The sequence below is a fragment of the Solea solea genome, chromosome 3 (assembly GCF_958295425.1).
Source record: "Solea solea chromosome 3, fSolSol10.1, whole genome shotgun sequence".
In the NCBI taxonomy this organism is placed as follows: domain Eukaryota; kingdom Metazoa; phylum Chordata; class Actinopteri; order Pleuronectiformes; family Soleidae; genus Solea; species Solea solea.
In genome coordinates, this window is record NC_081136.1 from 23,787,109 (window position 1) to 23,804,086 (window position 16,978).

A 16,978-nucleotide genomic window follows, 5' to 3' on the forward strand; every position below is an offset into this window, starting at 1 on the left:
TCCCAACAACCAAACCTAGCCTCCATGGCCACTTCGACCCTGTATGCACCCACTGTGACCAAAAAAGACCCCACACTCTACTTTGGTACTCAGGTTGGACACTCAGACTCTTGTCTGCAGCCAAATTAACAGAAGCTCTGCAACACATCTAGACTGATTGCGGCTGTATTGCATCATGCCCCCGAAGACTTGTTGAATACTGTCAACACCTACAAATCCTCACTGAAGCTGTCTGACATACAGATGCTACATTAACTGCCATGTTTCCTGGCAAAAGAGCCTATTAAATGGTTTAAAGCACTCAGTTCACATGTCATCAAGTGGGCTCAGTTCTGCTTCTTTAGAACAGTTTTTCTTCCATTTGACCTCCAGGAGCGTGTCCTGAGAGGCATGCTTGACCGTGTCCAAGCACCAGATGAGCCCCTCCCAACATTTGTGGCTCACATGCTAGGCGAGTTTAACAAATAAAAGAGCTCACCACCTGCCCAGGAGCAGTTTGAACTAAATGGAAAAACACAGAGTTGCACTGTATGGCGCCCTTATCTCATCAGTGATGGACTTGTTGCTGCAAGCTCATTCCCAATTTGCATCGGACAGTCAGGAAACTTTTGGGGGTGAGGCAATCCTATCTGCAGACACTAACTGAGCCTTGTCCCACTTACCACACCCCCACAAGAGCAACATGTCCTATGTCATGTCTCAGGCCCCCTGGAACACGCCATTGAGAACCAAAGCTAACTTTAATCCAGGGCCCTTGGAGGCAACTTTGGACACTGGTGCTTCACTTTCAATTTTTCAATAACGATTATCCAAATGGAACACGTCAGTCCATCAGTGAGCCTTCCTGACAATGGCCCCTGCACTCCTGACAGTGTGACTTGGCTCTCTTTTGGTTTCATGGGGAAACACTTGTACCAGCGTTTCGCTATTATTCCTAACCTATCCTCCCCTTCCATCCTAGGGATGGATTTCATGATTAGAGCCATCCTGACTATCTATGGCCCCTGTCTTCATGGATGACATTCCTTGTCCTGTGGTGGACGTGGATGAGGACTGCACAGTTGAACCATTCATTGCAGGGGAGGCCATTATGTCATTAGATACCCTACAATCCAGTCTCATGTCAAAAGTAGATAAGGCTAGTCTTGAGGATGGGCAGAAAGCATCATCTTGGACACACTTCAATGACGGAACACATAATAGATGATGGTGCAGGTGATGCAAAGCCTATAAACCTCCAGGTTGAACAGATGCTGCAGGATGAATCACTGAGCCTTCCACCGGCCCATGGGGTCCAGTGAAGCTGGACTCCAGTCTACTTTCACTCTATGTGACGAGTTGGTCTAGGTTTTGATTTCCCAGTGATCTGATGTTTTTGTGTGAGCAGCGTGGAAATCCCTCCGTTTTGAAATTGGATACTTAATTTGTATTATTATTATTATTATTATAATAATAATTATTGTTATTGTTGTTATTGTTATCATTATTATTATTATTATTATTATTATTATTATAATAATAATAATATGTATTAAAGCATCTGGTTCAATGATATATGCTTATACATGATCTCACCCACCAAGCTACTTGAAAAGGTACATTGTCTGGATGTCAGTCCAGACCAAACTCAGTCTGTTATTGTTCTGATTGTTTTGATTATTTTGGTTGTTTTGATTGAGAGACCCCTATTGGCAGAAATGACATACTGTGTGTTTCAATAAATACATTAATAAATTAGTTAGAAACATGATTCAGGCCCAACCCTAAAGCTTCTTCCTCTGTCCTGATTGGCGGTATGCAAACATAAACAACACTGCAAATAGATAAAATGTGGTGATATTGTGATGAGCCTGAACTTTGACAGGAATAAACCAGACAGAGCAAAGTCATGAGGATATTTTTAGACACCAGTCTCCTCTCGTTAATGTTCTCCTGTTTTTCCTCTGCTCTGTCCTCTCTTTATTCCTCCTCTTGTCAGTTACGGGGACAGTTTGATCTAAATGGGATGCACAAACCCGGAGATGTGATTCTAGGTGGGATTTTCAAACTTCACTTCTTTCCAGCATATCCTGATCTGTCTTTTACCTCAGAGCCACAACAGCCTACCTGCTTTGGGTGAGTCTGACAGGGAAACAGACAAATTAAGAATCTGTTTGAGTTTTATTATGGGTGTTGAAGCTTAAGTCACTATTTCCAGTATCTGACATAATTAAACACATCACAGTGAGTGTATCATGTATTTAAATGGTAAAAACTTATATTTTTGTTTCAGTTTTGATGTAATGGGATTCAGACATGCTCAGACCATGGCCTTTGCTATCGATGAGATCAACAGAAACTCCAACCTGCTGCCTAATGTGACTCTGGGATACAGTCTGTATGATAACTGCGTCCAACTAGGCATTGCGTTTCGTGCAGCACTGACCTTAGTCAGTGGTCAAGAACAGCAAGTTACATTAGAGGAGAACTGTGTAGGAACTCCTCCAGTCCTAGGGATTGTGGGTGATTCTTCCTCGACTTATACTATTGCCATATCCACAGTCTTAGGTTCGTACAGAGTGCCTCTGGTAAGCTTTTTTGTATTTCAACTCACTCATTATTGTGATTTTTAAATGTAATTTCAGTCATTAATAGACGTTGAATGAAAGTGTGGTCATCGAAGAAAAAAAATGAGCCAACACTTTTCTTTATAAATACATGCTCTGTTGTTTTGCAGGTGAGTTATTTTGCCACATGTTCATGCCTGAGTGATCGACAAAAGTTTCCATCTTTCTTTAGGACGATTCCGAGTGATGCTTTTCAGGTGAAAATCAATTTGCTAATTCAAAATGCATAAAACAAATCATGTGCAACAACATTCCATATATACTGCAGTGAAAAATAATCACTTTGTGATTTGAGAAATGTTGATAGTAGTCAAATAAAATACAATCCACAGAAGTGTCAAGTCTTTAGTGTGACATACTCTTATTCTTGAACAATATCATGACCCTGACTCTCTTAAACCTGGAGTGAACCCTAGTTATTGTTACTGGTATAAATCTGTTTCATGTCAACAAATATATGCTGCTTGTTTAGCAGGATTTCTAGTAAAAGATGATTCCAGCCTGTGCATTAATCCCTCTGCTCTGTGTCCACATAGGTGAATGCTATGATTCAGATTCTAAAACACTTTGGTTGGACTTGGGCAGGTCTGCTCATCAGTGATAATGATTATGGAGTCCATGCTGCCCGATCCTTTCACTCTGATCTGGGTCCAGCTGGTGGAGGTTGTCTGGCTTACACAGAGATGTTGCCCCGCGTTTACGACCCTGCTGAACTGAGGAGAATAGTGGATGTGATGAGGAAATCTACAGCTCGAGTGGTGATTGTGTTTGCAAATCAGAGTCGCATACTCAACCTTATGAAAGAGGTAGCTGTTCATGTATATTTAATAAAGCTTGGCATACAATTGTTTTCTCTATAAATCTGACTGTCATATTTACATGTACTTAGTTTCTGTCAGCATACAAATAGATTTTGTATGCTGTGCTTTCATTTTTTATCCAAATGCAGACTTGGAGCTTTTGTTTAATTCCTCTGGATTGTTCAAAGGATTATGGGTAGTTTCGTTGAACTTGTCCTGGCCCAGGGGTGACTTTGTGTGTAAAACACTCAAAAGTCATTATCAAAACTGGTAAAAGATATAGGACTTTAGTATTCTTGATGACCACTCAAAACTCAAAAAGTGTTACACAAATCCATCAAAATTAATTATTCAGATTTTACTCTCACAAAACAAAAATGGCTATGATGAATAAAGCATCCCTTCAGGAATTTTACCTGGTTAGAAATCAGTTTTCAAAGTGTGATTTCTGCCCAAAGCTTGATTTTGAAAAATGCCAATAAGTGGTCTGAGACCTGAGAAGGGGAGGGGTGTGGTCCTGAATTAATTCTTACACCAAGTTGCAGCTGTGTGAGGAGCCTCTCCATTGCTCACACCGACCTTCAACAGGTGGACAGAGAAAGGCGACAAACTGACAGCTCTGCTCTTTATAAAAGAGGGAGGAGTCTCGGACAATGAGTGAAGCAATGGTTGAATAAATGGTGATGAAGGAGTGCCAGTGACAAAAGCGTGGACTAAGAAAGCCATTGACAGTAGCTGGTGTTTGACCAGAGAAGCAACTGATAAGAAACGTTGTATCTACTGCTTCTCTCATCAAATTACATCCGAATCGGTAAATAGCATTACTAGATACACATATACAAAAAATGATTTAGGGGCTTAGTTACATTTTTTTAAATGACCCACCATGTGGTTGGTTTGCCTGGATTGAATTGTTTGGTGGAATTGCTTTACAAGAATAACTGGCTAGAAACAAAATATGGTGGACCCCTGCACCTCCATAAGCAATAGTCATTTGCCACTTCTGTGCATTTAGAGTTGCAATTGATGTCTTTTAACATTTAAATCTTCTGAGAACTACAGAGGCCAGCAATTTTGTCTGCAGTCAGGTCCTTCTCTTTTATTATGGTGCATACCTATGTATTACATCAACAATGGAAACTAAATTAAGCTTTATTGGTTAAAAAAAAATATATCGATATACTTATTATGTTACATTATTATGTTATGTTATACTTACTATGTTATTATTCAATGTACAGGTGGTGAGGCAGAATGTTACAGGCCTGCAGTGGATGGCCAGTGAAGCCTGGATCTCAGTGATTTCACTCCAGATGCCCCATCTCATGCCGTACCTAGGTGGAACACTGGGCATTGCCATCCGTCGAGGAGAAATATCAGGTCTCAGGGACTTCCTGTTACAAATACGTCCTAACCTACATCACAACGACACCCATGGAAATAGCATGGTGAGAATTAAATATTTCAATCTGACATAGAACTATCAAAAATTAAATAGTGTCATTATTTCAAGAAAACTTTTTCTTTTCAGGTGAATAAGTTTTGGGAACACACATTTCAGTGCAGCATTGCACCACGTCCAGAAGTTTGGGTGGAAGCTGGAGGAGAATTATGCACTGGACTGGAAGTTATAGAGAATGTGGAGTCTGAGTTCCTGGATGTTTCAAACATCAGGCTAGAGTATAATGTGTATAAGGCTGTGTACGCACTGGCATATGCTCTTGATGACATTCTGCAGTGTGAGCCAGGGAGAGGACCTTTCAGCAACCACACCTGTGCTCATTTACAAAGACTGGAGCCATGGCAGGTGAGATATCAGTTTCCATACAACTCTTAATGACACTTAACCCTTTGCATACTTTTAGTCCATCCACTACCCTCAGATGTTGTCTCTCTGGTGTGTTTGTGTCCGAGCATGTGAGACAGCTAACTTCAGCCTAGCCTTGCTACCAATTTGATTCACCACCCGGTTCTGCGACTCCATCCCGTCATCCAAACTCACTATGTGATACAGCAGTATCTTAATCTGGTCTGCACTCGTCTGAATCATCTTGCTGCTCTTCAAGCAAAGACTCAATATCACTAACCAAATCAAACTATTAATCAGGAACTCTGCCAAAATGGAAATAACACAATGGAAATAACACAAAGACACTGTTTTCACTCCTCAATAAAATTCTCCAACCCCGAGACTCCCTACCCCCCCACCTGTATTCAACCGACACCTGGAACTCTCTAATGCAGTTTTTCACAAAATCACAAAATCCATGAGCACATCAGTTCAACTCCCCTCCTCTGAATTTCTCAGTCCTTGTTCACAGCCTCATCACCTCCTGCATTGATTACTGTAACCCTCTCCTCTCTGGTCTCCTTCACAAATCCCTCCATAAACTTCAACTGGTACAGAATTTAGACTCAAAACCCATCTGTTTAAAATAGCCTACTCTCTGCAATTCCTCTCCATTTTCTATTTACTGTTTTTTTTTTTTTAGTTGTTTGTTTTGTAAAGTTCCCCGGGCTACGGCTGCTGCAATGACTCTGGGGTGCGATACCACGGGGGGCGGGGTTGGAGAACCAGCAGGCCTCCCTGCAATGGTTCCCCCTGCTCCTGGCAGGTTCTACCCCTGGGAGCTGCCGCTGGCTAATAGCACCTGCACTGCCTCAGCCCCTGATGGGCGGCCTATAAATCCAGCCTAGGTTGTGCGCTGGGTAAGCAAGCCCCCACATAAAACAAACCTGCTACGAATCCTCGCATATGGAACTCAAACCGGACTGACCCCAATGGAATTCCGACCAAGGACTGGCTGGACCCACGAGTTAAGTCTAACAGAACTGCAACAACAAGAGTTGCAACTTGGAACGTACTGTCCATGAACAGGGAAGGATCAGCAGAGCTGGTCGTCTCAGTGCCGCAGTAGCAGGTCTCACAGAAGTATGCTCACCTGGATCCAGCACACATCTAGCAAACGACTACAACTTCCTCTGGGTTGGGCAGGGATGATGGCCAACATCGCTAAGGGGTTGCACTTGTCCTCGCTCCACCTCATCCACCTCATCGTCATTGTGGCCTATGCCCCCACCAACATGGCAACTAGAAGGATGATTTTTTTCACCCACTTATCAGCATTTAAGGACGACATCTCCAGACATGACGTTATTTGGATCCTTGAAAACTTTAACCCTACAACCGGGCCTGATAGAGCCGGGTTTGAGAGCGCCCTAGGCCCCCATGGAACTGGCTCCTGTAACAGCACAAGAATCCTAGAGTTCTGCTCCAACTTTTGTCTACGAACAGAACGTTCCTTCGCACAAGTTCATACACAGTGTGACCTGGATCAGCAATGACGGCCACACAAGGAAGGAACTTGACCACATCCTTACCAGCAAACCAGTTGGCACACCTCAACCAACTGCCGTGTCTACCCCAGTGCTGAGCTGGGAAACTCCGACCACAGGCTACTGACCATGACAGTCCGACTTCGACTGAAAAGGAGCTCCACCTCCAAAGCTCAGCACAACAACGTTGACATCTCCAAACTGCAGACCCCTGAAGTCACAGCCTACTTCCAGCTGGACCTTCTCAACCACTTCTCCGCCCTGTCTGTTGACCCAGATGAGGACAACCCGGAGAAGATCTGGAAAGACCTCAAGCAAAGCATCACCGCTGCCACAGCCAAGGTGCTCAGGCACAAGAGAAGGAAGAACAGGAAGGACTTCCTGTCAGTGGAGACTCTCAGTGTTGTGGAGGCGAAAAGAACAGCCAGACTGGAAGGAAACCGCAGGGAGTGCAGACGTCTTAAAGCCAAGTGCAACAAGCTGCTCCGCAAAGGACAAGTAGAACTGGTTCAACAACCTAGCAGAAGAAGCAGAGGCGGCTGCCCTAAGAGGTGACCAAGGCTCCCTGAGGACCCTCTCCGGGAAGACAACACCAGCTACCGCCTGCGTGAAAGCCTTGGATGGAACCATCCCAGATACTCCAGACCAACAGATGGCGCGGTGGAGGGTGCATTTTCAGAGTTTGCTCAACCGTCCAGCGCCACCCCCCTCTCTTCAATTGGAAAGACTAGCTGCCTCGGCCAGGAGGGAGGACTCTGTCCCTACTGATCTCCCAACCTAGCAGAAGTGGTCAAGGGCATACCGACTACTGGCTGAGAAGAGAAGGGAGTTCAGGAAAGCTCTCTATGCAGCCTATGTGGACTTGGAACAAGCCTTTGAGTCTATGGATAGACTAGCCCTTTGGAAATTCCTCAAGATCCTTGGTGTCTTGGTCAAGCTGTTAAACCTTCTCTATCTCTCCTCTACTCTGACACCTCCTCCTGTGTGAGAGTAAACTGGCTGATGTCAGACAACTAGAACATCAACAGTGGAGTCTGCCAGAGCCCTAACAGTCTTTAACACAGCCATCAACTACATCATGGGGAGAACTGTGGCTCAGTGTGTCTGTGGTGCTAGCTTTGGCAACGTTACCATCACAGACCTGGATTACGCCGACGCTGTGGCAATCCTAGCCAAAATCTTGGAAACACTCCAAATTGCCTTGCAGGCCATTGACATGGTAACCCAACCACTCGGCCTGATGGTCAGCTGGGAAAAAAACAAAGTCCAGTGCCTCAGTGATTAAGAGACACCCCCAGCAGGACTGGTGATCAACTCCCACTCCGTTGAAGCCGCCCACAGGTTCGCTACCTTTGAGGCACGATTATGTCAGACTGCAAGAGCTACTCTGACATCCAGCTTCGCATCGGTTGTGCCACCTCTGCGATGGCAAGCCTTGACAGCCTGTGGTCCAACAGGAAACCCTTGGCCAAACAAAGGTCAGGCTGTACATGGCAAGCCTTGTGCTGTCCATTGTCCTGTATGGAGCCAGGACCTGGACTCTGACAGCTACCCAGGAACGCCGCCTGGATGCACCAAGTGCCAACGAAGGATCTTGGGGATCAGGTGGTAAGACCACGTATCCAACGCCGTCCTGCATGGGACCACCAACCAGCCTCCTCTGTCCAACAAGATACACTCGGTCCACCTCCGTCTCTTCAGCCACAACGCCAGGGCAGAGTCTCTTCTGGAACCACCTGCCCTACTGAGGGAAGTGACCCCCACCACCTGGTCCCGTCCCAGAGGGAGACCCAGGCGTATATGGGCTGACCAGCTGGACAACAACCTGCAGGCTGCTGGCCTCAACATCGCCAGCCAGGAACAGACTGGCATGGAGAACCGTATGCAGAGGTTCTCTTCGGGAGCATACAGAGATGAGTGAGTGAGTGAATGTTGCTATGCAGACTTGTATGTCAGTTAGACTGAGTCCATTATTTACTGAAGGTTGACCACAAAATCCATTGCCTGTGTTTGTTTCCATTGCTCTGTCTTCTTCTGCTTGCTGAGAGCACGTTTCATAGTAGTGATTCACCTCCACCATTTCTCTGGATCTGTGAGGATCCAGTAAAACGCTCTCCCGTTAGCCTGAAAACAGCCAGCAAGTTTTCTGAGATATTGCCTGATTTATATGCTGTCTCCTGTATAAGTCAGTGGGATGAGCCATAATCATGCCTGCAAGTGGGTGTGTCAGAGGCGTTACATTGGTTGTGTGAAGTCACCTGCTGTGGCTCTGTAGGAGCCCCAAGTGCATCTGAGAACAGTTATTAGATTATGTAGCATCATCAGGAAAAATATATTGGATCTTTTAATGGCCTTTTAATGGTTTATGTTTATGTGATCAGTCTATCATTCTATACATCTGATTCTATTATCCAAAGCTTTTGCATTACTTGGAAAAAGTCAACTTCACCACATCATTTGGTGATCAAGTGTCATTTGATGAAAATGGAGACACCTTACCAATATATGACATCATGAACTGGGTGTGGCTCCCTGATGGACAAACAAAAGTTCAGAGAGTGGGTGAGGTTGAGAGGTCAGCCTTCAAAGGTGAAGAACTCACATTGGATGAAGACAAAATCTTCTGGAACTTTGAATCCAAACAGGTAACTTCTTCCTTTTTTAGACAGCCATGGATTATTTAAGTCATTATAGATTAGTCTCACAGATATTGATATTTCTCCACACAGCCTCCTCGGTCAGTGTGCAGTGAGAGTTGTCCTTCAGGTACCCGCATGGCCAGAAAGAAGGGGGAGCCTGTGTGTTGTTTTGACTGCGTCCCTTGTTCTGAGGGAAAGATCAGCAATATGACTAGTGAGTGTAAAGTTTTAAACACCACAGTTCAGAGATGTTGTATAAACATGTTTCTCATCACTTTCCCTCTTTTCTCAGACTCCATGGAGTGCACCAGTTGTCCAGAAGATTTCTGGTCCAGCCCCCAGCGTGACCACTGTGTTCCTAAGAAAACAGAGTTCCTCTCCTATCATGAGCCTCTGGGTATCTGTTTGACAACCACCTCACTGTTGGGCACATTTATCTGTGTTGTTGTTCTGGGCATCTTCATCCATCATCACAGTACACCTATAGTTCGTGCCAACAATTCAGAACTCAGTTTTCTTCTCTTGGTGTCACTCAAATTGTGTTTCTTGTGTTCGTTGCTGTTCATTGGACGACCCAGATTATGGACTTGCCAACTAAGACATGCAGCATTTGGCATCAGCTTTGTGCTTTGTGTCTCATGTATCCTGGTGAAAACCATGGTGGTTCTGGCTGTGTTCAGGGCCTCCAAACCAGGAAGTGAATCCAGTCTCAAGTGGTTTGGTGCTGTGCAGCAGAGAGGTACAGTTATGGTTCTGACTTCTGTTCAAGCAGTAATCTGCACTGTCTGGCTTGTCTCTGCTTCACCAATGCCTCATAAAAACACGCAGTATCACAGTGACAAGATAGTTTTTGAGTGTGTAGTTGGGTCCACAGTTGGTTTTGCAGTTTTACTTGGTTATATTGGTTTACTTGCTGTCCTCAGTTGTTTGTTAGCTTTTCTAGCAAGGAATCTTCCAGATAGTTTCAATGAGGCCAAACTCATCACTTTCAGCATGCTGATCTTCTGTGCAGTGTGGGTGGCCTTTGTCCCTGCTTATATCAGCTCACCAGGCAAATATGCAGATGCAGTGGAGGTATTTGCCATCCTGGCCTCCAGTTTTGGCCTCTTGGTGGCACTGTTTGGACCTAAATGTTACATAATCCTGTTGAGACCAGAGAGAAACACAAAGAAAGCCATCATGGGTCGAGGCACTGAGACTTAAAAACAGCAAAATACAGAAATAATCAATTGTTTCCTCAATACAATAATTCAGGTACAGACTTTTAATAATGATATTAATGTTACGCGAGAAAGGGTATGCTCAAAAACACACAGTAATTTATAGTAATGTACAGTATGTATTGAACAGAGAGACATACTTTTCATTGGAAAACACACATTCAAAAGAGAATCCACAATTTGTAATCTTAATCCATCCTCCATTATGCTCCAGTCCATTTTGGCTCTATATGATGAGTTGGTATAGGTTTTGATTTCCCAGTTCTCTGTTTATGTGTGAGTAGTACATGTAGTGCAGTGACACCAGGCTTTGTGTAGTCAAACTCATATTTTGTTAAATAAAAGTGCAGAGTGGAAATCCTTCATTCCGTCTGTCTGTGCTCTGCTAACGGCTACTTCGGCTAAGCCTTACCACCTGCATTAACTACACGATACAAATGGCGCCTTAACATTATTCCCTGGACGTTGCCTAGGAACCAGAATTAAGACCTTTGAACGTGTCGGACTGCTTTTCTCCACCATGGGAGTCCAGGTGAGTGTTCCGTGATCTAACTACAGTCAGGTGCTAGTTTAGTGTCCGTGGCGTGGGATGTAAGCACTTGGCTTTGCCTCTCTACTGGCTGGATATGACTGATCGGTCCCCAAGGACTGCTTTCCATGTACGGTTTGGATTAAAGAGGACCATTCAACTCAACTTTCATCTGTTGGATTTTGTTATTCACTCCCAGTCAATTTCCATCCACAACCTTGCCCCTCCGTATCTCTCCGACCTTCTCCATATCGCCAACTCCTCCCACTCCCTCAGATCTTCCTCCTCCACCAACCTCACTGTACCCTCCACCTGTACAGCTTGGACAGAGTGAGTATCTTGGAGAACTATGGGATTACAATTTACAAAAAAACAAACAAAAAAAACTGTAATCACACACATATATGTATATATATATATATATATATATATATATGTATACATATATATATATATACATGGGTGGTGCTTTCTGTTTTGCTGCACGTAATCACATAGTGCTGGGTGTATTATCAAGGAGCTTATTTTATTGAACTGTAGCATGGATAGTTAGTATGTTTTAGCTCCTATACAACATTACAAAGGTGTATTTTTGACTGATAACTCTTACTCTGACATGGACCTTACTTGTCTGACTGGATATGTTATTCCTCACATACTTCTCAAGGCCGAGTAGAACAGGTTCAGGACCTACAGGCAGAGGTTGTAAGACTGAGAGTGACTGTAGGACTCACTGGAGCTACAGCACAGCATACTCAAATGCTAGGAGCAGTCTGATAAAAAAACACTCAGACAGTCCTGTATCCCAACAACCAAACCGAGCCTTCATGGCCACTTCGACCCTGTATACACCCACTGTGACCAAAGAAAAGACCCCACACTCTGGTGCTTAGGTTGGACACTCAGACTCTTGTCTGCAGCCAAATTTGCTCAAGCTCTGCAACACATCTAGACTGATTGCGGCTGTATTGCATCATGCCCCCGAAGACTGGTTGAATACTGTCAACACCTACAAATCCTCACTGAAGCTGTCTGATATACAGATGCTACATTAACTGCCATGTTTCCTGGCAAAAGAGCCTATTAAATGGTTTAAAGCACTCAGTTCACATGTCATCAAGTGGGCTCAGTTCTGCTTCTTTAGAACAGTTTTTCTTTCATCTGACCTCCAGGAGTGTGTCCTGAGAGGCATTCCTGACCGTGTCCAAGCATCAGATGAGCCCCTCTCAACATTTGTGGCTCAGATGCTGGGCGAGTTTAACAAATAAAAGAACTCACCACCTGCCCAGGAGCAGATTGAACTGAATGGAAAAACACAGAGTTGCACTGTATGGCGCCCTTATCTCATCAGTGATGGACTTGTTGCTGCAAGCTCATTCCCAATTTGCATCAGACAGTCAGGAAACTTTTGGGGGTGAGGCAATCCTATCTGCAGACACTAACTGAGCCTTGTCCCACTTGCCACACCCCCACAAGAGCAATGACATGTCATGTCTCAGGCCCCCTGGAACATGCCATTGAGAACCAAAGCTAACTTTAATCCAGTGCCCTTGGAGGCAACTTTGGACACTGGTGTTTCACTTTCAATTTTTCAATAACGATTATCCAAATGGAACACGTCAGTCCATCAGTGAGCCTTCCTGACAATGGCCCCTGCACTCCTGACAGTGTGACTTGGCTCTCTTTTGGTTTCATGGGGAAACACTTGTACCAGCGTTTCGCTATTATTCCTAACCTATCCTCCCCTTCCATCCTAGGGATGGATTTCATGATTAGAGCCATCCTGACCATCTATGGCCCCTGTCTTCATGGATGACGTTCCTTGTTCTGTGGTGGACGTGGATGAGGACTGCACAGTTGAACCATTCATTGCAGGGGAGGCCATTATGTCATTAGATACCCTACAATCCAGTCTCATGTCAAAAGTAGATAAGGCTAGTCTTGAGGATGGGCAGAAAGCATCATCTTGGACGCACTTCAATGACGGAAATAATTATTATTATTGTTGTTATTGTAATCATTATAATTATTATAATAATATGTATTAAAGCATCTGGTTCAGTGATATATGCTTATAGATGATCTCACCCACCAAGCTACTTGAAATGTACATTGTCTGGATGTCAGTCCAGCCCAAACTCAGTCTGTTATTGTTTTGATTATTTTGGTTGTTTTGATTGAGAGACCCCTATTGGCAGAAATGACATACTGTGTGTTTCAATAAATACTTTAATAAATTAGTGAGAAACATGATTCAGGCCCAACCCTTCCTCTGTCCTGATGGGCGGCATGCAAACATAAACAACACTGCAAATAGATAAAATGTGGTGATATTGTGATGAGCCTGAACTTAGACAGGAATGAACCAGACAGAGCAAAGTCATGAGGATATTTTTAGACACCAGTCTCCTCTCGTTAATGTTCTCCTGTTTTTCCTCTGCTCTGTCCTCTCTTTATTCCTCCTCTTGTCAGTTACGGGGACAGTTTGATCTAAATGGGATGCACAAACCCGGAGATGTGATTCTAGGTGGGATTTTCAAACTTCACTTCTTTCCAGCATATCCTGATCTGTCTTTTACCTCAGAGCCACAACAGCCTACCTGCTTTGGGTGAGTCTGTGAGGGAAACAGACAAATTAAGAATCTGTTTAAGTTTTATTATGGGTGTTGAAGCTTAAGTCACTATTTCCAGTATCTGACATAATGAAAGGTATAGCTTTGCACAGTGAGTGTATGATGTATTTAAATGGTAAAAACATATAACAATATATTTTTTGTTTCAGTTTTGATGTAATGGGATTCAGAGAGGCTCAGACCATGGCCTTTGCTATCGATGAGATCAACAGAAACTCCAACCTGCTGCCTAATGTGACTCTGGGATACAGTCTGTATGATAACTGCATCCAACTAGGCATTGCATTTCGTGCAGCACTGGCCTTAGTCAGTGGTCAAGAAGAGCAAGTTACATTAGAAGAGAACTGTGTCGGAACTCCTCCAGTCCTAGGGATTGTGGGTGATTCTTCCTCGACTCGTACTATTGCCATATCCACAGTCTTAGGTTCGTACAGAGTGCCTCTGGTAAGTTTTTTTTTTTTTTTTTGTATTTCAACTCACTCATTATTGTGATTTTTAAATGTAATTTCAGTCATTAATAGAAATTGAATGAAAGTGTGGTCATTGAAGAATCAATCTCAAATTTTGAAAAAATTAAAATGAGCCTACACTTTTCTTTATAAATACATGCTCTGTTGCTTTGCAGGTGAGTTATTTTGCCACATGTTCATGCCTGAGTGATCGACAAAAATTTCCATCTTTCTTTAGGACGATTCCGAGTGATGCTTTTCAGGTGAAAATCAATTTGCTAATTCAAAATGCATAAAAAAAATCATGTGCAACAACATTCCATATATACTGCAGTGAAAAATAATCACTGATTTGAGAAATGTTGATAGTAGTCAAATAAAATACAATCCACAGAAGTGTCAAGTCTTTAGTGTGACATACTCTTATTCTTGAACAATATCATGACCCTGATGACCCTAATTAATGTTACTGGTATAAATCTGTTTGTCCTACTATTTCATGTCCACAAATATCTGCTGCTTGTTTAGCAGGATTTCTAGTGAAAGATGATTTCAGCCTGTGCATTAATCCCTCTGCTCTGTGTCCACAAAGGTGAATGCTATGATTCAGATTCTAAAACACTTTGGTTGGACTTGGGCAGGTCTGCTCATCAGTGATAATGATTATGGAGTCCACGCTGCCCGATCCTTTCACTCTAATCTGGGTCCAACTGGTGGAGGTTGTCTGGCTTACACAGAGATTTTGCCCGGCGTTTACAACCCTGCTGAACTAAGGAGAATAGTGGATGTGATGAGGAAATCTACAGCTCGAGTGGTGATTGTGTTTGCAAGTCAGAATCACATACTCAACCTTATGAAAGAGGTAGGTGTTGATATATATTCTTATTAAATTGCTTGGTATACAACTGTTTTATCTGTAAATCTGACTGTTATTTTTATATTTACTTAAATGCAATGATTTAAATGATAATGTAACACATCTGACTTGTTAAAGGTTCTATCAGGAGTATTTTAGAGTAAGAATGTTTATGCATCACTCTGCTTGTGTTACTGTGTAACACACATGCTGAAAATGCTGTGCTTTTTCAGCATGTGTGTTACACACCTTGCAGCTTTTGGTTAATTCATCTGGATTGTTCATAGGATTATGGGTAGTTTTGGTGAACTTCTCCTGGCCCAGGAGTTGAGAACACTCAAAAGGTCTAAAACAGTCAAAGTCATCATCAAGACTGTCTTGTCTTGACCAGTCTTGACCACTCAAAACTGTCACAAAACAAAAATTATTATGTTGAATAAAGCATCACTTCAGGAACTAACATTTGGAAAAGTCAGTCAGTCAGTCAGTCATCATCTACCGCTTTATCCTCAACCAGAGGGTCGCGGGGGGGGCTGTGCCAATCTCAGCTACATCGGGCGATAGGCGGGGTACACCCTGGACAGTTCGCCAGTCCATCGCAGGGCCACACACAGATAGAGACAAACAACCATTCACTCTCACACTCACTCCTATGGTCAATTTAGAGTGTCCAATTTACCTATCCCCACATTGCTTGTTTTTGGACTGTGGGAGGAAGCCGGAGAACCCGGAGAGAACCCACGCACACACGGGGAGAACATGCAAACTCCATGCAGAAAGCCCTTGTTCCAACCGGGGCTCGAACCCGGGTCTTCTCGCTGCAAGGCGAGAGTGCTAACCACTACACCACCGTGTGGCCCCATTTGGAAAAGTATTGAATACATTTTATCTGATTAGATATCAGTGTTTACAGTTTGATTTCTGTCCAATCATTGATTTTGAAAAATGCCAATAAGTGGTCTGAGAGCTGAGGAGGGAAGGAGGGAGGGACAGTGGGGAGCAGTCCATGGGGTGTGGTCCTGAATTAATTCTTACACCAAGTTGCAGCTGTGTGAGGAGCCTCTTAATCACTCACACTGAGCTACAACAGGTGGACAGAGTAAGGCGACAAACTGACAGCTCTACTCCTTAAAAAAGGGGGAGGAGTCTGGGACAATGAGTGAAGCAATGGTTGGACAAGATCGTCGAAGGAGTGGAAAAAGACTAAGAAAGCCATTAGTAGCTGGTGTTTGAGAAGAGAGAAGCAATTGATTAGAAATGTTGTATTTACTGCTTCTCTCATCAAATACCATCTGGATCAGCAAATAGCGTCACTAGATACACATACAATACACTGATTTACACTGGAAAACATGATTTGGGTTTAGTTACATACTTGTTATTATTCAATGTACAGGTGGTGAGGCAGAATGTGACAGGCCTGCAGTGGATGGCAAGTGAAGCCTGGGTCTCAGTGATTTCACCCCAGATGCCCCATCTCATGACGTACCTGGTTGGAACACTGGGCATTGCCATCCGTCGAGGAGAAATACCAGGTCTCAGGGACTTTCTCTTACAAATACGCCCTGACCTACATCACGAAAACACCCATGGAAATAGCATGGTGATAATTAAATATTTCAATCTGACATGGAACCACCAAAAATTAAATAGTGTCATTATTTCAAGAAAACCTTTTTTTTTCCTTTTTCTTTTTTTCCAGGTGAATCAGTTTTGGGAACACACATTTCAGTGTAGATTTGCACCACCTCCAGCAGGTTGGGTGGAAGCTGGAGGAGAATTATGCACTGGACAGGAAGCTGAAGAGAATGTAGAGACTGAGTTCTTGGATGTTTCAAACCTCAGGCCAGAGTATAATGTGTATAAGGCTGTGTATGCACTGGCATATGCTCTTGATGACATTCTGCATT

The 16,978-nt window shown here is 43.5% G+C and overlaps 1 protein-coding gene and 1 pseudogene across 1 annotated transcript in view; both read left to right on the forward strand.

Moving 5' to 3' along the window:
- Positions 1-2,005: 2,005 nt before the first annotated feature.
- LOC131456039 (extracellular calcium-sensing receptor-like) lies at positions 2,006-11,464 on the forward strand (annotated as a pseudogene).
- Positions 11,465-13,548: 2,084 nt separating this feature from the next.
- Positions 13,549-16,978, forward strand: part of LOC131456040 (extracellular calcium-sensing receptor-like) — a 34,679-nt gene continuing 31,249 nt past the window's right edge. Inside the window, exons 1-4 of the mRNA XM_058623996.1 lie at positions 13,549-13,739; positions 13,913-14,207; positions 14,389-14,475; positions 14,805-15,074. Coding sequence (XP_058479979.1) covers positions 13,549-13,739; positions 13,913-14,207; positions 14,389-14,475; positions 14,805-15,074 — 843 coding nt within the window. The remainder of the gene's footprint in view (positions 13,740-13,912; positions 14,208-14,388; positions 14,476-14,804; positions 15,075-16,978) is intronic.